Source organism: Castor canadensis, chromosome 17, assembly GCF_047511655.1.
Source record: "Castor canadensis chromosome 17, mCasCan1.hap1v2, whole genome shotgun sequence".
Taxonomy (NCBI): domain Eukaryota; kingdom Metazoa; phylum Chordata; class Mammalia; order Rodentia; family Castoridae; genus Castor; species Castor canadensis.
The window spans coordinates 21,144,996-21,171,186 of NC_133402.1; the positions used below are offsets into that span (position 1 = coordinate 21,144,996).

The 26,191-nt window shown below is 45.6% G+C and overlaps 1 protein-coding gene across 3 annotated transcripts in view; it reads right to left on the reverse strand.

Moving 5' to 3' along the window:
- Positions 1 to 20,786, reverse strand: part of Prkcb (protein kinase C beta) — a 295,276-nt gene extending 274,490 nt beyond the window's left edge. Inside the window, exons 1-2 of one of the 3 annotated variants that reach the window (XM_074060332.1) lie at positions 20,484 to 20,785; positions 19,586 to 19,617 (exon numbers count right to left, since the gene is read on the reverse strand). In XM_074060332.1, the coding sequence (XP_073916433.1) occupies positions 19,586 to 19,617; positions 20,484 to 20,656 (205 nt within the window). In that variant the 5' untranslated portion in view covers positions 20,657 to 20,785. Of the gene's footprint in view, positions 1 to 19,585; positions 19,618 to 20,483 lie in introns of all 3 variants that reach the window. The other 2 variants (XM_074060333.1, XM_074060331.1) reach the window with 2 other exon arrangements.
- Positions 20,787 to 26,191: the final 5,405 nt, after the last annotated feature.

Here is a 26,191-nt window from a genome sequence, read left to right on the forward strand (position 1 = left end):
AACTTAAGCTCTCTGGGCATGTTCCCGAACGTTAGAGAGGAAGGAGGCATGTTTCTCATGTGGCCAAGTAAGCTTCAGTGGAACCCAATCTTCCTGCAGAAGACAAATGTAAACTTTGCATAAATTAACTGTTTCACCAAAAGGCACTGACAGTGAAAGGGGGTAGATTCTGAAAGGAGGTAGAAACCTGAGAGAGGGGAACAGCCCCTTTACAGCGTGTATCCTTAGAGTAGGCTGTGGCTGGCACTGATGGAGTTCTGACTCCAAATAAAACCTCAAGTCTTTCTGGGATGCAGAACAAGAGGACAGATTTCAGGTCATCCATAACTTCTGAAAAGTGAGGAGAGAATTCAAAAATAGGTAGCATCAAAAGAAGAGAGCCCCAAATAAAATATAAATCAAATATAAACCCTATTCAAGTGTCTAGTTGACTCTTGAGCCACACATGCATGAAGCAACCTCATGAATAAAACTCAAGGATAAAATTCAAAACAGAACTCACAGCCGGGCTGATAGTCAAGAGACAGTTTACTGTCCAGCCAAGTCACTGACCCACTGAAACAAAACCACAGACACTCTTTAGAGAAATACAACAGAATCCAGAGTCTCAACAAAATAACATCCCAATATCCACAATACCATCCAAAACTACTTGACATACGATAAACCAATTAGAGATGGCCCAATCTCAAGGGAAAAGCTATCAACCAAGAAAAAAAACAAGAGGAAAAAGCATTCCACATATGTTGCTATGTTGGGGTAATAATATAAAATTGTATGAGATACAATGCATCCAGCTCCAAATAACATAAAACTCGTCTTGAGATTTAAGCTGCAGGAAAATAGATTGATTATCCAACAAAACAGTTTTAAGAGACAGCACTAGATCAGGGGTAGTTAATTTGGTGGCTTACGACATCATGAAGGAGACAGTTTCTCTCCCTTTCCAGCATGCCACTCAGAATGCACCAGTCTTGCCCCTCGTGACAAAAGATGGCTACTCCAAGCATAACATTTATGTGTGACGTGAAGTACTTAAAGACAAATCCTTTGTTCCCCTTCCCCTTCCTCTCTGCTTTGTATGTTGTCCTATAGGGGACAATCAGAGATGTAACAGTCTTCTTAAAGATATCACAACTTTTTGCCTGGACTGGCCTCAAACCTCTCTCCTCCTGATCTCTATTTCTCAAGTAGCTGAGATTACAGATGTGAGCCACCACACCTTACCTTAACTCCCAAATCTTTATTTCCATCCCTGACTTGTCATTATTCCCAACAGCCTTTGGACACCTGTACGTGGATATACCATAGGTATCTCAAGTTCAAAATATCCAATCACCATCTTCTCCCACAAGCTTTCCCCTCTTCTTCAAGGTACAGCCTATGACCCCCCACTCATGAGTACCCAGGCCAGAACTCCCACCATGGTTGACGATATTCAGATCACTTTTCCTTGCTATGTGACAACCAAGGTGTCACTATACCTTAACACAGCATAGCCCTATTTGTTCCTGGACTTTGTGAAGCAGGTAGTTGACATTCACCCCCATTTAAAAATAAGGAAGCTGAGGGCAGGAAATTTGCATGGAGTCCCAGATTTGAATGCAGCTCTAAATTTCTCTTTTTTTTTTTCCTACTTCACAAAGAAAATCAAGAACCTCAGATGAGAATTTCTCAACTGGCCTCTAAACTTCTTGTATCAGCTGCACTTTTTCCCTTCATTTCTCATTTCCACGTGTGCTCCCCCCTTCCCTCCTCCTCACTGGTTCCTTCACTTGCCTCTCACCTGGCCTCAGAAGAGCTGTGCTCACTTTTTTTTTAATTCCTTTTTTTTGGGGGGTAGGGGACTGGGGGGTGTTGAACACAGGGCTTCACACTTGCAAAGCAGGCCGTCTACCACTTGAGCCACACTTCCAATCCATGTTTCTCTGGTTGTTTTGGAAATGTGGTCTCAAGAACTATGTGCCCAGGTTGACCTTGAATCACCATCCTCCTGGATCTCAGCCACAAAATGCCAAGTAGTTAGGATTACAGGCGTGAGCCACCGACACCCGACTTGTGCTTGCTCCTGAATCCTGGAGGTCTTTCCTACTTTTGGAGTTGCCCTGCCTTCTCTCTGCCCCTAGTCTTCTCTCTTCCAAGTCAGACTTCCCCAGATCTTCAACTCCTTCCTGTCATGTGTCTCCTCTCCCTTGCTTCTCTCCCGCCTGGCCTGGCAGACGTCTTCCTCTCTTTCGCAGCTTCCCCTTCCTCAACTACTTAGCTTCCCCAGAACCCTGGGCAGTGAGCTGCGCCCCTCACCTCTTCCCACCTCCCCCACCCCTACCCCCTGCAGCATGCTGGCTCCTATCACATAGTTCTTAGTGCCCGGTTTCTGGGTCTGCTCTACCAGACAGGGAGCCACCTGGGGAAAGAAGCATGCCTTATCTGCCTTTGTCCTCCCCCATCATAAGCAGGCGCGATATGCCAGCTGTACCTCCTTGTGCTGTTAATCCTTCTACAGTACTGAGTGGATTTTGGAAGACACGTGGGGATCTCAGGCTTTCCATATGGGATCCCACACCTCCTGTGCTCTGGCCAAGGACTGCTCAGGACTACAACAGAGTAGCTGAACCTGTGAGCCTCAGAAATAGATGGGCTGTGTTGGTCTCTCTCTTCAAATACAGACAGTTCCCAAGTTACAATGATTTTTCAACTTTATGATAGTGTGAAGGCAATACACAGGCGGTAGAAACAGTATTTCAGATTTTAAGTTTTGATCTTTTCCCAGGCTGGTGATCAATGGTACAATTCTTTCCCTCTCTCTCTTCCTCTTTGTACTAAGGATTGAATCCAGGGCCTCCCACAGCTAGACAAGTGCTCTACCTCTCAAGCCACACCACTAACCTTTTGTTTTTGAGACAGGATCTAGCTAACTTTGCCTAGGCTGGCTTCTAACTTGTGATCCTCCTGCCTCTGACTCCCAAGTAGCTGGGATTACAGATGTGCACCACCACACCCGGGCACAACACTTTGGATGCTTGGGAAATCCCCAGCGCTTACAGTGTACTATGTTGCTAAGCAGTGATGCTTGGTAGGTTAGGTGTAGATCTAGGAAATGCATTTATCATAATGTCAAAGGTGTCTGTTCTTCTTAGCTTTGAGACCTGGGGCTGGTCACTTACTATCCTTAAGTTTTATTTTTTGCTTTGTGATAGGGTCTTGTGAACTGTTTGCCCGGGCTGGCTTTGAACTACAATCCTCCTGATCTCTGCCTCCTGAGTAGCTAGGACTGCAGGCGTGAACCACCAGCACCCAGGCTGTCTCTAAGTCTTTCCATGGAGTCAGTGATGAGATTTAAATCCCAGGGTGCTGCAGACCTTCAACAAGACCAGGTGTGAGGCACTCAGCTCAGTGCCTGAGCACATCAGAACAGCTCTTCAGGGAAAGACGGCCATTCCCGAGAGGCACCTGCTTATGCAACCCCTTTCCTTCCCAATGACTCAATGACTGTCACGTTCTCAGTCCGTCCTCCCAGCCCACAACTTAGGCATGAAGAAATCAGCTGCCTGCGGTCACATAGCCACTGAAAGCCTCACATTAGAAATTCCTTTCTGAGTTCCCTATCCAGGACAAAAGCTAAAAATCTACAGATGTGCAAACTCTCTCACTGGAGGAAAAAAAAAAAAAAGGCTAATGGAAACATTTCTCCCACAGAGAGCTTCCACTTCCTGTCAGATGTAGCTGGTTCTTCCACTGACGGCAAGCACAGGCCTGTGGCCCTGCTAGAGGCACCATCTTACCACAAGCTTCACCAGAGCCTGCCTGATTGCACCCTGCCTCACTCGTCCAGGGCCATCCTGTAACTCAACCTCTGATTAAGATGAACCTGAATTCAATCTAAGCCCACAGCACTTCAGCAAGTTCTTTATCCTCTCTGAGTCATTTCCTGACCTTAGTGGACAGTGACGATTCCAAGGGACAGAGTCTCTGAAGGACCAGCTCATTTCAAGCCCTCATCCTCACTACCAATTCCAGAGCTCTGACTCTTACACAATCCTGAACTCAAATCCACATTTGGATCATAACTAAGTATAACACTCTCCATTCTTCGTGCCTTGATTTTCCAAGCATAACACAAGAACAGCTGTGACCTCACAGGGCTGCCTGAGGATTAAATGAGTTGATATGTGTAAAGTACTTAGAACGTGCCAGGCACATAGTGAGCACTCAGTAAATGTCAGCTTGAGTTAGCAGCATTGGGGATCTTACTTGAAGATGTCCAGGAAATGGAAAATTCCTTTGGCTTATCTACCCAACAAATAGAGGCCCTTCTAGGGACTGCAAAAGTGCTCTCTCTCTCTCTCTCTCTCTCTCTCTCTCTCTCTCTCTCTCTCTCTCTCATCTATCCCTCATTTATTTTTTTCTTGGACTTGACTTTTTGTCCCATCTGCAGTGCTCTGGCCCCCCCACGGCTCTTGGGCCCCAAATCAGAGAAGACCAGAAGGGAAATACAGTGAGACCAGCTGTCATTTGGGCTCCCACCTGTCCAGGGACACCAGAGAATGTAAACACACACTGAACCCCAGCCCTTGGAAGCCCCAGCTGGAGGCAACCCTCTTCAGAGTCCCACCATGGGAACCTACCCCACCTTCATGCTGGCCCATTCCCACACCTCCCGAGTCTCTGTGCAGTCCTACATACTTCCTCCTCCCTCCCTCTGTGCTGATTTTGCTCATAAGACACTTCTTTCTCAACCCACATTATCCCCTAGGATAAACAGCCCCTCTCCCTGCAGGAGAGGGGCAGCTTTCTGCCAGCCCTTGACACAACACTCTGACACTTCACCCAAGTGGCAGGTCAGGCTAGGCAGTTCCACCCAAACCAATAATCCCATTTTTTAAAAAACCATATTTAAAATTCTATTTAGAAAAACAACCTTTGTCTGTGATGTGTAAAATGGCAGGTCAGGCTAGGCAGTTCCACCCAAACCAATAATCCCATTTTTTAAAAAACCATATTTAAAATTCTATTTAGAAAAACAACCTTTGTCTGTGATGTGTAAGTGCTCAAGATGATATCAAAATAATCTTGGGAGATTGTGTTGGGATAAGAATAAAACTTTAATGATAAAGAATTCAAAACTATGCATCTGTATCATCCCTAAAAATAAACCAAGACTCGCCGTCTGCAGGCCAACCTCCTGAGTCTCCAGAGCCTCTTCTCTGTTCTCTTTGCAATGATTTTCAGACCATGTTGACCATCCCACAGCAAGGAACGCAATTTACATTTGGCCTAGTTCACACATACCCATGTGTGGATATATGAAATAAAAGATTCATGAAGTAATGCTTTCCCTTCCTGATGTTTTCTATTCTATTTTTTCATGGTGCTCATGACTTCCTAAATTGATTTCATGACCCTCTACTGAGTGGCAATCCAGTTTTAAAAACACATGTAGAGGAACTTAAGCGACTTCCTCCCAGAGTGGGGCTACAAATATGGTAAAGGGTCAACGGCTGCAGGCTTGGGAGTCATGGTGTGCAGGCTCAGGACACAGCCTGGACTCCTGGAACTCAGGATGGGGCAATGTAAGGGAAGGGATGAGGGATATAGCCCCCTGATTTGGATGTGAATCCCAGATCTTGCAAGCCAGCTCATGTCCCTAGGTCCCATTGGAAGAGGATTCTCTGTAAATGGCATCCCAGTTCTGGTAAGATGCAGACTGGGAATCTGATGACACTATGTCACCTCTGCAAAAGGACCAGTGAGGAAGCTGGGGAGGTAAAGCTTGCACTGAACCTCAAAGCATGTGGAGGGCCCCACTGTGCATCTTCCAGACCTACAAGGCCAAAGCACTCGCTCCCCAGAAGCAGGCAGTGAAGACACCCAAGGGTTCACAGCTGTACCCTGAGACTCCTCCTTCAATGAAGACAGCTGCCTTGTCCAAGGTAACTCCACCTTCCCAAGAGCATCCTACAGTCAACACTCTCTTCACGCAGGTCCTCACTGCCCCAGTTTTGAAGAGACATTCCAGCCCCGGCCATAGAAGCAGCTTTGGCCTCCATGACAACATTGCACCAACCCTCAACTTCCTCTCCCTGCTTACCTCAATGCCTTGGAGGTACTGTTCCCAAGAACTGCCCACCCACTAAACTGCCTGCATGCAACCCTTCATCTCCTAAAACACAGCAGCAATAGTGTCAGCCAAAGTCACCAAAGAACTAAGGGGGAGTGGTGCTAAGGGGGAGGGCACTTTTGAGAACTTTAGCAATGAGCAATCAAATGTTCTTTGTATGCCCCTGTCTCCTTTAATCCAGTGACACTCAAGAGGAAAGCTCTGTCAGTATCTTCATTTCCCAGACAAGGAAACTAAAACGACCCTAAGAAAAGTAGCCAAGACCCTCCCTGCACATGAACAGTGGAGGAGCTGAGGTCTGACCAGAATGTCACAAGCCCTCACCCACACCCATCACAGCTCTGGATCGGTGAAGTTCCACACACACATCCCTCTCCTTCCCGGATCTCCCCCTCCTCAAAAGCAGGGACCTTGGGTTCTCGTCTCTATCTCTCAGGCTCTCAATGTAGTGCCAAGGGGGCAGTAATGGCAGTGTTTGGTGTAGAATTCACTGTTTCACACACACTAGGTCCTGGGCTGGACCCTCCACATCAGAACCTTGTTTGGCCCCACCACTTCCCTAGGAAGGCAGTATTAGTATTACCAGGTGTGAGCAGTATGCATTACCCTGGGGCCTACCATGGATTCAAGTTCATTAGAAGACGCCCACAATACTGGAGAGTGCTTTAGAGAACGGAGCAATCCCAAGGGCACACTGAAATTGGTGTGGTAGGTTCCATAACTGTCATGAATTATTTCATGATATCTTCCCCCATCAAAAGAAGAAATCCAGGGCTAGGCCTGGTGCCTGTAATTCTAGCTATTCAGGAGACAGAGATCAGAAGGATCAAGATTGGAGTTGGAGGTCAGTCTGGGCAAAAGGTTAGCAAGACCTGATCTCAACCAACAAGTAGACATGGTGGTGTGTCCCTATAATCCCAGCTATGCTGAAACCATATATTAAAAGGAATGTGGTTGGAGGTTGGCCCCAGGCAAAAAGTGAGACCTATCTGTAAAAATAACATGAAAAAACAGCAAGGCCTGGGGGTGTGACTCAAGGGGTAGAGAACCTGCCTAGCAAGTGTGAGGCAGAATTCAAACCACAGTATCACCACCAAAAAAAAACAAAACAAAAAAAAAATAGAGACGAAATCTGTATATCCTTTACTTCTGGGTGAACCTGAAATTTGTTTTACTAACAGACTACAGAAGAAGCAACACTGCCATTTCTAAAACTGAGCCTCAGGTAGCCTACAGCATCTGCTCATACACCTGGTCACCACCATGTGACCAAGCCTGGGCCGACCCTGCAGAAGATGAGCGGCTGCCTGGAGAAAGGCCTGAAGTCCCAGGCATCCCAGCTGAGCCCAGCAAGCAAGTAAGGTCGGCCAAGGGCACACAGGCTGCCCAGCTGAGCCCAGCCCAAGTTACTGACCCACAGAGAATAGTACTAAATGAAATCCTTTTTGTTTTAAGCCAATAAGCTTTGAGATTGTTTGTTATATAACAAGAGATAATTGATTTGTCAAGTATGCAGTCAAATATCTGAAAGAATTCTTCTACATGAGAGACGACAGGTGAGCAAAAGAGCACCAACAGGTGACTCTGCCTACCCCTGACCCAGATAGCACTGTTTAGGGTGCTCCCAAGGAACCAGAAGGAGCAAGGATTCTGGTTGCTTGAAAACCGAGAAATTCCAACAAGAACCAGATTATTCTAACAGCTAAAAACAAGAAGGGTGCTACTTTATTTCACTCTCAGTAATACACACAGAATTTGCTCTCCCCGAAATGTTCCCTAGTATGTTTGATAAGAGAAAAATGTCTAGCTGGGCACAGTGGCTCATGCCTGTAATCCTAGCTACTCAAGAGGTGGAGATCAGGAGGACCAATGTTCGAGGCCAGCCTAGGCAAATTTTGCACAAGACCTCATCTCAATCAGTAAAAGCTGGACACAGGGGCACACACCTGTCATCCTGGCTACTTGGGAAGTAAAAGTAGGAGGACTGCAGTCCAAGCCAGCCCTGGCATGAACACGAGACCCTATGTCAAAAATGACCAATGCAAAAATGACCAATGCTCAGGTCGTGGAGGACCTGCCTAGCCAGCATGAGGCCTTGACTTCAAACCCCAGTACCACCAAAAAAAGAAAATATCTAGAGTTTCATATCTCAGTTTTGTTGACAGGTGAGAGATAAAATTGGAAACAGCATCCCAAGAAAGTGAAAGTAAGCCACAGCTTTGGGGACTGGGGTGGGGTTTGCTTTCCTTTCTCCTGGACACAGAACTAGCTATCATATCCCAGCCCATCCTGGGGTGGCTTGGACCCATGCTCAAGTTCTGACCAACAGAATGATAAAAGAAATGACAGACGTTCCTTCCAGGACAGAGTGGTTGCGAAATGGCCGTGCTTTCTCCTGTCCCTCGACCCCATCCACTTGCCCAGCGAGAGGACCCTGCGGTATGCAGCACTGCCTGACCAGGCCCACCTGAGTTGGTCTGTGATGCAAATAAGACATGAATCTCCTGTCAGCCTCAGAGACTTATCTGCTCCCACAGCCTTAAGACAGTCTTACTAAAACCTTAACTAACACCGAATTTTTAAAAAAAAATTAAGTCTAAAAATAGCTTGTGAGCTCCAGTTTTCCTGGTATTAACAGAACAAAATTATTGTGTAGGAACAAGGGATGCCCTGGCTCCCTTGTTACACAGTTTGCAACCGATGGGCAACATCGAAACGAATAGCAGATGTGCCCCCAAGAAGGCAAGAAGCACCATTCCTCGATGGGTGACTCCAGAAGGTGCCAGTATCCCAGAAGGATCTCACTCTGCATGCAAAACCGAAGCACCCAGCTCACATTTCACCTAAATCTCTGCCCTTTAGCCAGGTGTGGTGGAGCGTGCCTCTAATCCCAACTACTCAGGAGCCTGAAGCAGGAGGATCGAGGGTTCCAGGCCAGCCTAGGTTGCATAGCCAGATCCCAGCTCAAAAATAAATAAATAAAACTCTGTGCCCTTTAATTTTTTATTGATATGTAATATACGTAATAGAAAAGTAGGCATGTGGGAACGGAATCACGCAGACATGAAGTGTACATTCTGTATGATTCAGCTTGCTTGTAGCTCAGAAACAGATAAAGGCAACCACAAGTGACAGGGGGAGGATCATCATTACTCTTTGGGGCTCAGTAAAGAGAGGCTGCTGCAGGTGATGGCCATGTCTGTTTCCTGACCTGAGTGCTTGTTCTGTGGAGTGTTCAGATTGTGAATGTTCATTAAGCTAAATAATTCTGCCCCAATCAAGTGCTCATCCATTGCTCCCCTATGCCACCCACTCATCGAGTAAGTTTCTGTTGCACACATTCTATGTGCCAAGAATGGAGGTCCCTACTCTCATTCAACTCATACTCTGGTGAGGAAGTCGTCTCCAAATGAATCAAACACTCAAATAAGCATATCATCAGCCTGGGCTACCTATTAAGACCCTGTCTCAAAAAAACAAAAATGAAAGAAAGGGAGGAGAGAGAAGGGAAGGAAAGGAGGAAGGGAGGAGGGAGGGAGCGAGGAAAGAAGGAAGGAAGGAGGGAAGGAAGGAGGGAAGGAAAGAAGGAAGGAAGAGGGACACTTTTGCTGGATTCTAATAGCTGAGTAGGAGGTGGGCAAGAGAGAGGAGAGAGAGCAAGCCCAGCTGAAGAGAGCATGAACAAAAGCATAGTCAGTGAGGGTGTCAAGACTGGGGGGGCCAGCCGAATCCTCAACGGGAGAGAAAAAAGTGACTGGAAGGGGGTCAAGATGGGACTTAGGAGGACACAGATGGGACCAAGACTTGTGAGCATGTAAAGGATTCTGTACTCAGACCTGGAAAGTGTAGGATGCCAGCCACCAAAAGATGGACATCCAACGGAAATAAAGAGAGATCCCTCACCCTTCCCTCAGCACCTTCTCTGGCCTGGATAGAATTGTCAAACTGACCCTGTCCCCGCCAGTCATAAATTTTGCCAATTTATCCAGAAAACCATTTTTAAAACTATCCACAGAAAAATCTACATAACTGTCAACATTCTCACTCGCAACATTGCCGAAGTTCCAAAGAAGGCTCTCCTCCACTACAGAGGATTCCGTGAGAATTGCCATCCTGACAGTCACAAGACATAGTCTTGCAGTTCTCACCCTCCACCTTCACCCATGCTATTAGCAAGCTCCCTCAGCCCCAAGGAGCAGAAAGCAATACACTCAAAGGGTGAAGGAACCAAAATTGCAAAGGTGAAATGGTCAGAAATCTGTTGAAAGTTGGCATGCTATGAATACATTTTCAAAATGAGGTCAGCAGATGGGGTGATCAGAGATTTCAATTGAACTTTCTGAGGTTTCCTATAAATTAAAGCACAGTCAGGCAGGAAAGAGGTCCTTAGAGAGCCTGAGGTTCACTCAGCTCGAATCACTCCTCGGGTCCGCATTTCTCTCTCGGATCCATCACAGGCCAGAGCCGATGCTACTGACCACAGCATGGTGAGCACATGTATTCTTTGTCCCAATTCAAGAGCGTCTCTCTGGCTTCCCCAATGAGATTATGAACTCACAAAGGGCAAGGGCAAATATCTTCCATTTATGGAGTGCTTACGGTATGTCAGCCAAGACGCTAAGGAAGCATTTGGGCCCTAACGACTAGGTCCCTTCACCTAGGAAGAAACAAAAGCTTGGAGACATCAAATCTTTTGCTCCAGGTCCATAGTGAGAAGGCAAGACTGGAACCAAAGTCTTTCTGCTTCCCTGCACAGACTCATCGCCACAGTACAGCATGTGCTCAGGAAGCCACTGGGTAAGTGACAGCAGTGGAGAGGGAGAAGGAGTGGGAGGATTCCTTTCAGAGAAAAAATGATTTCTCTGGTCCTCTGCGCCTAAGGCTGCGATGAAGAGAGATATCCCTATTGTTAGAACCATAAAAATAACCTAGTAACCACCCCCCAAAATAGAACAATCAGCCATATGACTGACATGAGATTCCAAATGTCTCCAGGATGTGAAGAATTAGCAATGCCCCTAGATGCTCAATACTGTCCCTCACTGCTCCTCGATGGCCACGTCAGTTTCTCCTAGATGACCTCCAACCCTGCAAGCGTGGAGTTTCAGGATCTGAGGGGAAGGATTGTTTCAAAATGCATCTCATGCCCTCAACATGGGGCAACTTCCCTCCCTTAGTCCCTCCTGCAATGAAAGCAACCACTTCCTCGTGGCCACACTGTCTTCCTCAGGTCCAGACCCTGCAATGTGACAATGGGACCTTCATCTCCCACCAGTTCCTCTATCACACACCCTTCTTCCTTCTCCCTGTGGATGCCCTGTTCTCTCTCCTCCGTTTCTCCATGTATGCTATCCTCTGCCCCACCCCCTTGTCACTCTGGGAACTCTTCCTCCTACTGCAAGGCTGTTCCCAAATGTCATCTCCTCTGTGGAATCTTCTCCACCCCTCCCACAGAAGTAGGGATGCCATCCAAAGTGTTTTTACACTGTTAGTGGAGCGCTTTTCATTATGGATCAGACCATCGGCAGCATCTGTTCTTCCTTTAAAAGACCAGGAGAATCTTCAAGGCCAGGCACACTGCCTTATTTCCCTTCCAAGCCCCTAGTGCAACACCAGACCTGTTAGGAGATCCAGACAACTACACACCAGCCAACCCCCTAAACACACCACCACATATTAAACCAGAGTGATATTTCCTATTCGCGTACGCAATCCTACGATCCATCCCCAACAATCTCGGCGGAGTTGTAGCCCTAGTATTGTCAATCCTAATCTTAGCAGCCTAAGATTATACCATGAATTTGTCCTATACTTTATTCACTGTTCTTCTCCTTCTACTAGAATGTTCATTCCATGAAGACAGGAACTCTGTTTTGTCTACTGCTCTGGTTCCAGTGCCTAGAATGTTACCTAATACATGGTAGACACTCAAATGTTTACTGAATGAATGGAAAATGGACAGATGGATGGGTGAATGGGTGAATGGAACAATGGCTGGGTAGATATGTGAATGACAGAAGGACAAGTGGGTAGATAAAGGCAGGTCACAGAATCACAGAGAGAGTTAAGATTTTCAATCAGGTCTGATTTTTTAACCTGAACTCTCAAGTGCAATTTTATAGTGCTCTCTAGAAACCCCAATTTTGGTATCTCAGAAGACCAAAATGAAAGCAAAAAATATGCTAGAAATCCTCCTGGAATGTGGTGATTGTTAAAGTATTGATGGTGCATATCTTGAACCAGTTCATTTCCATCTACTTAGCAAAATGCCAAGATTCAAAGGAGAGGACACAGCCTTTGGCCAGAAGTCCCCTTTCAGATACACTAAGACAACTCTTGTGAGTGTGCCAGGCCAAGGGACAAGGAAATACTCAAGAGACTCAAACAGGCAGGACAGAGGACATAAAAGGTAACAGGGAGAATAATGACTAGAAGATCGACACTTGTGAACAAAGTCACTGTCTCTACCAGACCTTGCCCTTGCTGTGCCTTTCAAACACCTGGAACACTGAGTTTCCCTCCAACACAAACATTTCCAGGAGAAACACCAAAACTCTCCTTCTCTAGTCACAAGGGGGAACAGCTAGTACAGAATCAAATGCAGAGGTAGAATAGGATCTGGTGCAACATTAGGAAAAAGTGGAAAATAAGGTAAATAAATAAATAAATAAACTTGGTTAACAGGTAGAAACTAAAATATCTTTATTCTCTCATAATCTTCTCTTAATTCATAATAAAAAATAAAGAAAACTCTGTGGCTATTTATTGAGTGTCCAGGTTTGTTAAGGAGGTGTTAAAGACTTTCTCCCTAATAAAATTGCAAAGATAGAAAATTGACAAAGAATCTTTCTTCATAAGTGAGTCAATGCTGTCTATTGTGAAACTACTTTAAAATTATCTTCTAAAATAAGACAAAGCACTATTTAAAGTAAAGGATGATATAAAGAAAAACGAATAACATATTAGATGGGGAGCCAGGATGAGGAAGTATTTGAGCTTCTATGCCAGGAATCCTCTACCCCTGAAAACTGGCTTTGGGCTCACAAATGCCTCTCTCTGAAATGTTTTGCTTTCTTTTAATTTACTTTCAATTTATTGTCAGACTTGCTCTTCCATCCAACATTACCTGATTCTCCTGCTTTAAAATAGTCACCTCCAACAGCAACCAATGAACACAAAGGAAGTCAGCTCATTATCTGAGTTATTAACTAAGAGCAGATGAAGTCTCCTGTCTGTCACCCTGAGAGACAAGTCATCCTAAGGCAGCAGGCTAGTGCTGCCCCTCAAGCCATGGCACAAGATCCAGGACTTCTCCATAGAACACTACAAACAGAAGCCTCTTGCAAATGTTTATCAGGATGCCAGCGGTTTCCAAGATACAGTTTTTACTCTTGATCCTTGGCAGATCAAACTCTATCCAGCTACCTCAAAAAGTGGAAAGTTGGAATTTGGTTGGTTTTTTTTTTTGTTTTTTGTTTTTTTCTTTTATTTCCAGGCCAAAGATTTCCTGACTCCACCTCCAATCATTATATAGATAAGTTGCCTGTTACACATTTACATAGCACCTGGTACACTTCCGTCAAAGTGCTTAAGAAAAGTGAAATGAGGGGTGGCAGAGTGGCTCAGGCTGTAAGAGTGTCTACCTAACAAGCATGAAGCCCTGAGTTCAAACCTCACTACTGTCAAAAAAAAAAAAAGTGAAAGGAAATCCTGGCACCATGATATACAGAAAGTCTTATCTATGTTATATAGTAAGCTCTGTGACAATAGGGACATTCTTAATGGCATTCACTATTGCACTCCTGCCACCTAAAATTGTTTCTAACACATAGAACTTAACCAGTGAATACTTTTTGGAAGGATGGATGCATGAATGGCTACGTGGATGGATGAACGGATGATGCATGGATAGACAGATAGAAGGAAGGATAGGGGCTGAAGGCATGGCTCAAGCGGTAGAGTACCTGCCTAGCAAGCACAAAGCCCTGAGTTCAAACCCCAGCACCATCAAAAAATAAATAAATTTTTAAAAAGGGAAGGCTGCATGAGTGGGAAAGTGGATGGATGTGGTTAAAAAGGCACAAATTTGTAAGCAGCCGTCACACCTCCAAATGCCATACAAAAGCACTGTGAATGTATTCTCTATAAAAAGGCCAACATTCTATCTATGGCATACCACAGTTTCAGTGGAGAGACTGTATGAATGAAGTCACAAAATCCATATTATATCAGATGCCAAAATTATAAGGGTTTAAACCTCTGGAGGCTTCGTCCCAGCATGCTGAACTTTCCAGCTGATCCTTCTGCCCACCTGAGAAGTAACTGGATTGCAGAATCGAAAGACCAGACCATGGGTTTTAAATCATACTCAAGTTATTTAACTATCTGTAGCTGAAAAGTATCAAAAGGAGATGCATATCCTCAAAATTATGACATACCAATCTACTTACACGTGTGTATACACATAAGTGTGTGTGGAGAGAGAGACAGAGAGAGGAGACTACAGCAAAAGTGTGTATAAATTGCCAAATCCTTAGTTCATCTCCTGACCAATTACTTTCCCTTATATTGTTTTCTTTATTGACCTTAGATATCCCATAGGCATAACGCATCTGCATCCAGGCAGTACCTGGAAAATTACTAGTATTGGAAATAATGTGTGTGTGTGTGTGTGTGTGTGTGTGTGTGTGTGTGTGTGTGTGTGTGTGTGTGTGTGTGTGTGTGTGAGCTAGCTACTTTCCAGGAGCCTGTATATCATATCAACTAGATTTCCAAAGGTCACATTTTCCATATTTACTTAGAAAGACATTCTGTTGCTCCGTGACAAACCTTCAGACTTCCCTGGAGGGCTTTACTGCTCAAAATGAATTTGCTATTGCCTCTCCAACAAATCAGCCCTCCTTTTTAAATCCAACATTATCCCACTCAAAGATTCTTATTTCAGTTGGGACACTGAGCCTGAAACCCCACTTCAGGTGGAAGAAAGAAAAGAGCCAACCAAAAAACACAAAGTTATAAAGGCCTCTCTGCCTTTCCCACACACTGAAACTCCCAAGACACACTCAGAACAAGCCACAGGGGAAACGGAGTTTGGCCTACAGGCCTCTGGGATCTGCTTCCGGGAAGGGAGGAAGTGGAGCAATGCCAGCAACCTCTACCTACTTACTTGCAGCCTGGCTTGGTGATTTTTTTTTTAATGGCCCTCTTTATTTCACTGAGGATGTTCAACCTGAACAGCATAGTGTCATATCATAAGTTCATAGGGAAAACTATGCCCACAATAAAATTAACCTTTGACTCATTTTTTTCTTTCTGTCTGTCTTCTTTCCTTCTCTCTCTCTCTCTCTCTCTCTCTCTCTCTCTCTCTCTCTCTCTCTCTCTCTCTCTCTCTCTCTCTCTCCCTCCCTCTCTTTCTCTCTGTGTGTGTATGTGTTTGGAGGGTTTTGTTTTGTTGTTTGGGTGTTTGTTTGTTTGATTTTTGCAGGGCTAGGATCAAACCCAAGGCCTTGTACATGCTAACCAAACATACCACTGACCACACCCCCAGCCCTGATTCACTTATTTGTTGTAAAAGTAAAAACGTATATTCTAATCTCCATGTGTTAACTACACACCAAAATAAACTTATATCCTATAGGGTCAGTAATGAACAGTGCATGCAATGCTTTGAAAGAGGGGTTAATAATCTCAATTAGAAGGCTAAAAAAAAAACATGTTTTTGAGTCTACACAGGAAGGGGAAGGGCTGATCACTCATTATAATCAATTCTAGCTCTTGATAGTCAGAAATTTAGTGCCCTGGGGTTTTTCTAGAGGGTCCGTGTAGAGTTCAGATCTTTCTCACAAAGAGATGAGGCTAACGAAGACTGGCTGTCTGGGTCCAGACACTGAACTGTGTACTCCCTGGTGTAACCCAAAGTCTATGAAGAAACATATCTAAACCCATGTAAGCATGTGAAACAGGCATAGTCATTTAATGAGTTCCAGAATTCACTCTGTCCCACTTTCACACATTTTCCTACAGCTAATCAAGCAATAATGATTGGTTCACTTAGGGCCACTGATACTTGCTGTAGATGTTACTCTTCCCCATAACCCCATAAAGTAGATACTGTTATCCTTGTTTTACACATGAGGGGACCACAGCTACGACACAGGGAGGATGTGCCCAAGGTCAGAGACTAGAGCTTAGTTCTGTCTGACACCAACCCCATGCTGCCAGTTCTGAATCTCCATATTTTACTGTTTCTCTGTTTCTACTGAAGTGACTTCCTTTTTAAAAAGAAAAAAAAAAAGTTTTCTCTTTGCCAAACTGTACAGTCTTCTTACAGTAATTGTTGAATTTCACCCAATGGTTTGTCTCAATTACAATTAAAGTACAAATTCAGGTCTGGGGTTCTCTAAAGAATGCCATGGAGATCGAGAGGGCTCTGCCTTGCTTGTGTAATGGGTCCCACTTCTGAACCAGAATTTAGGCAATTTCACAGTGGGGATCCTCAGCCCCTGTTCCCTGTCACCAGCGGCATTCTTAAACCATCTCACATAAAGCAATTTTATTTAAAAAAATAGAGAGAGAGTAGAAACAAGAAGGGAGAAATTATGTAGCAGTCAACCTACGGTTTTGTCCTCTAGCAGTACAAAAGCAAGAAAATCTATTCTTAAGCTCTCTGAGCACATGCAAATCCATGCTTTATGGACTTTCCTCACCCAACCCATACCAACATCCCCAATTTCTGTGACAGCATAATTGAGCATGGGGACAGCTCTCAGTGGTTTCCTGGCCAGGTGATTACCCTACACACCTCCAACCCAAGGGTGGCAGAGACTTTCTCCTTCTCTGCTTCCACTTTTGAAATGGAAACAGCCCTCCCCAGCTCTTAGCTGGATACATGGCTCCTGAAATAAATATTACATTTCCACATGTTCCCTATAGCCCTGTCTGCATGTGTGGTTAAGTTCTAGCTAACAGGACGTAGGCAAAGATAGAAGCTAATAGGAGAAGTGACACGGAGCGTGTGCTCTTTGTCCTTCTTTACCCTTTCCTGCTGGCTGAGAAGAATGTGGTGAGTGGAGAATCCAGCATCTTCTTGGATCATGAGATACTGTTGCTCCCTAGAGGTGTTAGGGCAGAAAGCTGAAAGAAATGGAAGAACCTAGGCTCTGGACTATTGACTTAGGTGTCCAAATAAACTGTCATGTATTTCCTATTAAAATGTTGGTTCCATTTTAAGTAGATTCATTTTAAGAGGAAATATCAGGTCCCCAAAATAACCAGATACAAAGCTCCTCTACTGTTCCAGAATTAATGCTGGAGAATTAATGGTGAGTATCAACTTTCCTCCTTCCTGGACGGACCCCATCCTAAGCATCACAATTTCAGAGACTGCCATCTGTCCCACCCCCTCTGCTCTTCTCCCACTCCAACCCAGTGACATAGGGCAACAAGATGTTCACAGCTGCTAAGGAAATACCAAGAGGGGGTAATTCTAAAAATTAGACACACCTATCTTTAAAGTGGCCATATTTCATTACAAACTTTCATTCTGATTATTTTCTCATTACATCAGAAAATGCTATCATTTTCCAGAGGTTTTTTTGTTTTATTTTGTTTTCTGCAGTATTGGGGTTTGAACTCAGGGCTTACATACACCTTGAGTCACTCCACCAGCCCTTTTTTTTTGTATTGGGTATTTCTGAGATAGAGTCTCTCGTTCACTATTTGCCCAGGGTTGACTTAGAACTACAATCCTCCTGCTCTCTGCCTCCTGAGTAACTAGGATTATAGGCATGAGCCACTGGCACCCAGCATTTTTCAGGTTTTGAATAAAAGAATCTCTGCATCAAATGTACCATGGATATACTCTCCAAAGTGACTTTCCCAGCCATCAGTTACAGCAGAGCAAGTGGCACAGGACAGCAGCAGAAAAAAAAAAATGTTTAAAAATCACTTCTGACCTCAGTAAGAGACAAAGACAGAAACGAATTCATGGAAGTGAAAGGCAACCTCAAAGGAGAAATTACCCGTTCCAGCACCAAGACGCCAATGGTACTTTGAGGGGTCAAAGTTCTAGAAAATAATACAATCTGTTTGAGCAGGGCCTAAGTTGTTGCTACCTAAAGGGATTTGGGATGTCCTCTGACATCCTGTGTCACAGAGAACACAGGCCACACTAGGGGCCAGCAGGGATCTCCGTCCCTTTTCCCTGGAGAGTGATGCCATCAGCGAGTGTTAAATCACATCTCAGACTCTTCAGTGCTCAAATGCTTTCTTCACCAGACTTAAACCCAGTGCCTCTAAGACATACCACAGAAATGTGCCATTACCAAACTCAAGGGCACCTGGTCTACACACACACACACACACACACACACACACACACACACACACACACTTTCCAGGCTACATATTGCAAATCCAAATGCTTCCAGAGGCCAGAAGTGGGTGAAGCCCACTGGGGGGTAGGATGTACTGAGAGAAAATGTTGAATGTGTACCCTGTCTACAAGAAAACAGCCCCCTTCCCATTCCAAACCTGAGAGTGGACCATTTCTCAGCAAAGCTGAAGTTGGAAATTTAAGGGTGTGTGTGTGTGTGTGTATGTGTGTGTGTGTGTGTGTGTGTGTATGTGTGTGTGTGTGTGTGTGTGTGTGTGTGTGTGTGTGTGTGAAATCTCCCAGTCCTAAAACATTGACATCCAATACTTAAGACATCCTAAGGGTTAAACAAATCTTCAGGTGAATTGGCTTTTGAAAGCCAATTTGCAACCCATTTTTTAGATATTAGCCCCAGAGATGGCTGAAGCCACCAAGCATCCCTGGTTAGAGTCAAGGGTCTCAAGCCAGATGCAAGGACGCAGACCACCAGTCTCTTGGAGTCCTTCCTCTATCTACCCAGAAGATAGAAAGGGCAATTTAATGCAGGATCTGAGAGGTGCCCCATCTGGAACCATTTCTTTCAGAAGGGGAGGAGGCCCAAGGGAAACCACAGTTGTTTTTCTAGGGGATGTGCCATCTGCAGAAGAGGGAGCCACCTGCCGAGACCTCCATGCAGCAAGAAGAGGCAAAACCCCACTGCGTGAGATGAGGAAGCTCTCCCTTGGTGAGCAGGGAAGGGGGCTGGAAATAAGGCCCAAAGGGTTCTCCCAGCAAAGGTCCCTGAAGACACTTCCTCCTGAAGCAGGACTGGTCATCCCAGGAGAGGTTCAGGAGGCCTGTTTGAGCTCTGCCAGGCCTGGAAGGGGAGAGGAGCAATTGCACTTCCTTGACATTTAGGGCCTCCCAGCTCCACCCATCTTTCCTGGATGGAGCATCACTGCCCCACACACATGCCCCTACAAGGACCCTTCTGTGATAAAGGATTCCTAGCCTGGCAGGTCACTCAGACCAACACTACCTAACTCCACCTAACTCGGTCACTTCTACAAAGTCTTTTTCACCCATTCTTCCCACCTGGCATCCCCTGAGCCTACCTTGACACTGGAATCCCTGCTTCCCGAAGCCCCTGCAAAAGAAAAGGCTTGTGAGCCAGAGGGGCCCAGCCACAGGGAATCACCCCTCTGCCTCAGGTGCAGCTTAGAGCTATAACCCCCACCTCTCATCGCCCCGCCCCGGCAGAGGGGGAACAGACTGCGACCACCAGGTGGCGGGATGGGGGGGTGGGCTTTCCATCCGGGTGGGGATGGAAGGCAGGCAGGAGATCTGCCCATAGAGACAACCCGAGTATCCTCAGGACTAGATAACAGGACGCATTCAGAGGACGGATGAGAGGGACCCCGCGGCGGCGGTGTCCCCTGGGAGACTGGGAAGGGGGAAAGGATGCCCCACGCCTGGAGTGCAGGAGGGGGGTTGGAAGGGGTCCCGCACTGGTGTGAGAGCGAGGACTGAGAAATGGAAAGGAGACCCAGGCCCTTGGGAAGGAGCAGTAAGAGATAACACAGGGTGCTGCTCCGGGGCACTGGGGAGGAAAGGATGCCCCATGCCCGTAGGGAAAAAGACCAGAGGACACCCAGGGAACTGCTCCCCCTCACCCCCGCCCCGGAAAGACGAGGGCGCCCCGAGCCCGGAAGAAGGCAGAGATATCTTGAAGCCCGGGCGAGAAGACGCCCCAGGCGCTGCCCTGCCGAGGACGGACAAGCACCCCGCGCTCCCAGCCAGGTGGCGAAACGGCGCCCAAGGCGCGCTCTGAGGGCGACAGGATGCCAAGAGGGCAGGAGGCGCCCTGCGGCGGACCGTCTGGGAGCCGGGGGACAGGGCACCTGGCGGGACTGTCCGCCGGGGAGCGGGGCGCGGCGGGGCGGAGAGGGGTCCGCGCGCGCCGCTGCCCTCGGGGCCGGGCAGGTGCCCTGCAGGCGCGGCGCGCTCTCTCACCAGATGAAGTCGGTGCAGTGGCTGCAGAAGGTGGGCTGCTTGAAGAAGCGGGCGGTGAATTTGTGGTTCTTCACCTCGTGCACGTTCTTCTGCCGGAGGGCGCCTTTGCGGGCGAAGCGCACGGTGCTCTCCTCGCCCTCGCTCGGCGACGGCCCCGAAGCCGGGTCAGCCATCTTGCGCGAGGGGAGCGGGAGCCCGAGAGGTGCCGGCCCCGGGGCCGCGGGACCGCGGGGCTGCGGGCCCGGAAGGAGCGGGAAGAGCCGGCCGCTGCTGCCACCCGGGGCCGCGGGCGCTTCCCCTGCGCCGGCTCTGGCGGCCGCCGCGCGCGGAGCTGGGCTGTCACTCGCCCAGCTGCTGCCGCTGGTCCAGCTGCGCTTGGCACCGCTGGCCCCAGCTGCGGGGGAGGGAGGCGGAGCCCCGTGGAGGCCCCGCCTCCTTCATTTGCATCGCGTCCAGGCCCCGCCCAGCGCCGCCAGCTGCTTTACATATTGGCACCCCCTGCGGCCGCTTGCCTCGCGGCAAGTGTGCTCAGCCGCAGCGCTGCGGCGCGGGGACCGCAGCTTGCGTGTGGCAGACCCGAGCCTCGCCCCCCACCCCCACCCCCACCCGTCCTCGGACTGGGGGTGCGTTAAGGAGGTGAGCACCTCGGTCCACCCCTCGCGAGTTCCGAAAGCGGAAAGACCTACAGGGATTAGGGGGTGAAGGTGGCAGGGTGGGGCGCCGCCAATTCCACCCTGGCCTCTGCAGAGAGACTGGTACCCACCCGCCCCTGATCCATCCCATTGGTCATTCTGCACGCGTCTCCTGGAAGGATGGGCTTTCACTGTCACTCATCCGGAAAGGCCTGTGGCTCCACGCACTGAACCACACACACGTACACACGTTCTGCCGAGGTAGGGAGGCGCAGCCTTTATATATATCTATGTATAAACTCCACCACAAAGAAGATTCTTGGGTTTGCTGGTCAGAACATTTAGAAGAGAACTTCCTTCACAAAGAGACTCCGTTTCCTCCACGGTAAAATGGGATTAGTAAGGGAGGGAGAGAAATTTAATAGATCTGTAACAGTTTGGGATGTCTTCACAAATTCTAATCATATTTGTGCACCATTTTAAAATAAAAAAGTCAATCAGGTTTGAGCTGAATTTGAATAGCAAGAGGTGTCTACATTATTAAAAATCTTTCCCCCAGGTCTGCGGTCCCCCTCAGTGCATGAAATAAAGACTTTCTTTAATTTATTAAGAGATTAGCAAATGTTAGGTGTATAGTACACATTAATATCCAACTGGGACACTCTCCTTGATGCAATCTGAAGGGCGCGAAGGTAGCTACACGGAGGGGAATCTCAGTGTTATTTAAGGCCCACTCCATCACTCCTTGCACTCTGGGAATGCAGGCCTGATTCAGACCATGAACTCCTTCACCAGATCTAGGTGCCGTGACAGCAGAGAGCCGCTTACCATCCTACCACCAGGCATTAAGCTCAGTGCCTGCCCCCTGCCAACAGCCCAATAAATATTGGTTGAATAAGTGAGTGGTTGGACTGTGAATGGAGAAAGACCTAAGGGACAGCACCCTGTCACCTCTACCCATGCCCTGGAATCATTCAAAAATAATTAGCGTCAAGGGCTTCTTTTGTCTTACTTTATCCTAACAACAACAGTAAATTTCACTACAGCTTGGAGTGATTAAGACATACACCCACAGTTGCCCTGTTGTGGAATGGTGGTTGGACTGTCCTGACTACAAAGCACACTGATGACAAAGGGCTGAACCGCAGTAGTGGCAGAGATCGGGTCCCACTATGACAGTTTTGCCTGGAAGCTACTGAGTGGTAAGTCATTATTAGATAGCATGTGGAGAGTCACAGCCACGGTAATAGAATGTCCTTCCCCTGCACTGTAATTCAAAGGTAACAAGGAAAAAATAGCATTCACTTTTAAGGTTGACATGTTTGGGAAACTGGATGTGCCTGTCTATTCTTAGTCCTAGAAGAGGCCCCAGTATCTCCCCAGGGAGGCCTGGGGAAATATCCCAGGAGACATTGCTGCTGAAGTAGATTTCCTTTGAACCCATGAGCTGGAAGCACACAGCTAACATCCTGCCTTTTGAACGAAGTGCCCTGGATAACTTTGGTCTGTAACAACAAACAGTACCTCATGGCGCCTGGGCCTGGGGATGCAAGGGCTGATGGACTTAAAAAAACATTCGGATTCTGGAGGGTCTGTACCATCTGAGGATGGGGAACAAGGTTCCCATTGGACCCAGATCCCTGTAGGTCGGGGGTCTCAAACTATGGCATCTTCTGCTGCCTTTATTTTCATCAGTGCAGTAATTCTTTTTCTTTTTTTCTTTTTAATTCACACATTGTAGAATTTTACCTAAAATTCCAAATTCTAAATGCTCTAGGAAAAAAAATATGACTAAATGGGGCCTACATTCCTGAACTCACTCATTCATTTGCTCATTCATTCAACAAATATTCACTGCATGCCTACTATGTGCTCTTCCCAACACCAATGAGTAAACCAAACAAAAGTCCCTACCCTCGTGGAGTTTATAGTCTAATGGGGGAGATGATGAGCGATACCCTAATCAATCTGTGCCAGGCAGTATGGAGATTCCTTCTGTAAAGAAAATCAAATCATTGCAAAAAAACAAAGAGTAACAGTGCCTTCGGGGAACTTTCAGAATTAAAGACATCTGAGCAAAGGCCTGAATACAATGAATGGGTGAGCCTATCTGGGGACAGAATGTTCCAGACAGAAAATGGCCAATGCAAGGCACCTGAAGGAGGAACATGCTCACAGCGTTGGAGAAACAGCAAGGAAGCCTCTGCAAGGAGGCCTTTATACCTGGAAAGGACAGAGAGGTGACAGCAGTTAAGAGGACAGGAAGGCCTTGGAAATATGGTGAGGTCTTGGCTTCCAGTGCGTGGAAGCCATTGAAGTGGTGGAAGCAGAGAAGTGGCCTGACACAACTTATTTTTATTTGTTTGTTTGTTTATTTATTTATCTGGTGGTACTTTCTAGGCAGGTGCTCTACCATTTAAGCCACTCAACCAGGCTTTTTTTTTTTTTTAAGACAAAGGTAACCATAGGGGAAATAGGTTGTAAAAGAGAGAGCAGAGAGGAGGTCATTTGAGTACATGAGGTGAGGGATGAAGACAATACTGCATAGTGCCACACGAGGCTGAAGGTTAGCATCTCCCTAGAGATTTGCATAGACTCCAGGTCACCTATTCCACTATGTTCATGAAGGAACATACGCTCGCCATTTAAAATATTTAAGAAGCAGGCTAGAGTTGTGGTTCAAGTGGTAGAGTGCTTGCATAGCAAATGCAAGGCCCTGAGTTCAAACCCTAGTACCATCAAAATATTTCAAAGGCAATGAGGAGACAGGTAGCTCTGGATATAAATAGAGTCCAAGGTCTCGTCAGTCCAGACTACATGCTTGCTATCTATACTCATTTCCTGTGGCTGCCAAAAAAAAAAAATTATCACAGAGCAAAGTGACTACAAATAACAGAAAACTTGTTGCTTATAGTTCTGGAGGGTAAAAATTTTAAATCAAGGTGTCCCCAAGAACATTATTCTTTGATGGAGGAGAATCCTTCCTTGTTTCTTGTAGCCACCCTTCCCTGGCTACTTTGGCTTGTGTCTACATCACTTCTATCTTCTGTTGTCTTTATATCACCTTCTCAGTTGATCTATCTTCTCTTCTGTCTGATCTCCACTGGGAGATCACTGGTCATCAGACTTGGGACCCACCCCTTGATTTAAATGATCTCTTTATCTCAAGATCCCCAGCTCAGTTAATCTGCAAAGACCATTTTCCCAAATCAGATAATATTTATGTGTTCCAGGAATTATGACATGGGCATATCTTGTGTGGAGGGAGCATCATTCAAACCACTGTGTTGTATAACCATGGGCAAGTCACTTCCTCCCTCTGTATCTCTGTAAAATAGCACGGGGATGGAGTAATTTGCCTTCAGACCCTTTCATTCCCAGGTTGCACTTCAATGCAGAAGTCACAATGTGGAGCATTCGAAATGTGGTTAGTCTGAATTGATGGTAAGTAGAGCAATCCATGTAAACACATATGATTCCAAAAGTCATCACCCTAAATTTCAAGTACGTAATATGAAAACAAATGTAAAATATAAGTAATTTTCAGTCTTGATTGCAAGTTGAAATTATAATATTTTCAATAGATTGCTATAAATCAAGTTTCTCTATAAAATCATTTCACCCATTTATTTTTTGTACCATGGCTGCTAGGAAATGTAAAATTGCATAATGTGACTCATATTATATAATTAACAAAATGTCACAGTTCCTCTCTGATGTATGAGGAAACAGAGACTCGAGTCACTTAGAACTACTATAATTAAAATTAGAAACTAATATGAAGAAATAGAAAAGTGTAGCTCATTCAAAGAGAAAAAATAAACCAACACACACTGTTTCAGAGAATAACCATAGGGTGATTCCACTAAACAGTGACTTTAAAGCAGTAGCCTTAAAGGCCCTCAAGGAACTAAAGAGAGATGTGGAGAGAGTCAAGAAAACAACACATGAAAATGGAAATATAAATAAAGAGAAAGAAAACCTAAAAACAAGAACAAAAAGAAATTCTAGAGCCAAAGGTATAATAATGGAAATGAAAGACTCACTAAAGGGATTCAAAGGCAAATATGAGCAGGAAAAAGAAAGACCACAAATTTCAATATAGAACAACTAAAATTATTGAGTTTGAGAAACAGAAAGAAAATGATTGAAGAAAAGTAAACAGAGCCCATGGGATCTATGGGACACCATTGAGCAAATCAATGCAAAATACTATGAGTCTAAAGGAAAAAGAGGAAAGAAAGGGGAATATTTGAGAGATTGTATAAAGAAACAGTGGCCAGGAACTCCCCAAATTTGATGAAAGATATGACTATAAACATCCCAGAAGCTCAAAAAAGTCCAAGTAGGATTAACACAGAGAAATCCACACCAAGATACATCACAGTCAAACTATTGGAAGACAAAGAATCCTGAAAGCAGCAAAAGAGAAACAGCTCATCACATACAAGAGAACTTCAATGATATTATCCACAAATTTTCATTAGAAACCAGAGACCAGGGGTAGTGAGTGGGCTGCTATATGAAAGTGTAAAAGATAAGAATGATGTAGGGGGAGAATTCAAATATTATATATTGTAAGAACTTTTGTAAATGTCACAGTGTATCCTCAATACAACAATAATATGCTAATAAAAAAGTGTTCAAAGATAGATAATATTAGCCAAGAATCCTGTATCACTATCAAATAAAGGACAGAAATCAAGACCTTCCCAGATGAAAAAAAGCTGAGGAAGTTTGTCACCACAGATGTGCCCTGAAAGAAATACTAATGGCAGTTCAGGAGATTAAAATGAAAGGACATTGGACAGTAGCAATGTGAAGAAATAAGTCAGTACACATAAATCCATGAGAAATTAAAGCTAATGTTATCATAAGTGGTTTGTGACTCTGCTTTCTGTGGTCCACATGAGTTAAGAAACTACTGCATTGTAGAAAATAATTAAAACACAATTATAATGGGTTATGGATTGAGATTAAATCAGTCAATGAAAAGAAGATATTATGTGTGAATATAATTATAAAGAGATGTTTATATAACAGTCATTGATGAGTACAGAAGCCACAGGAATTTTG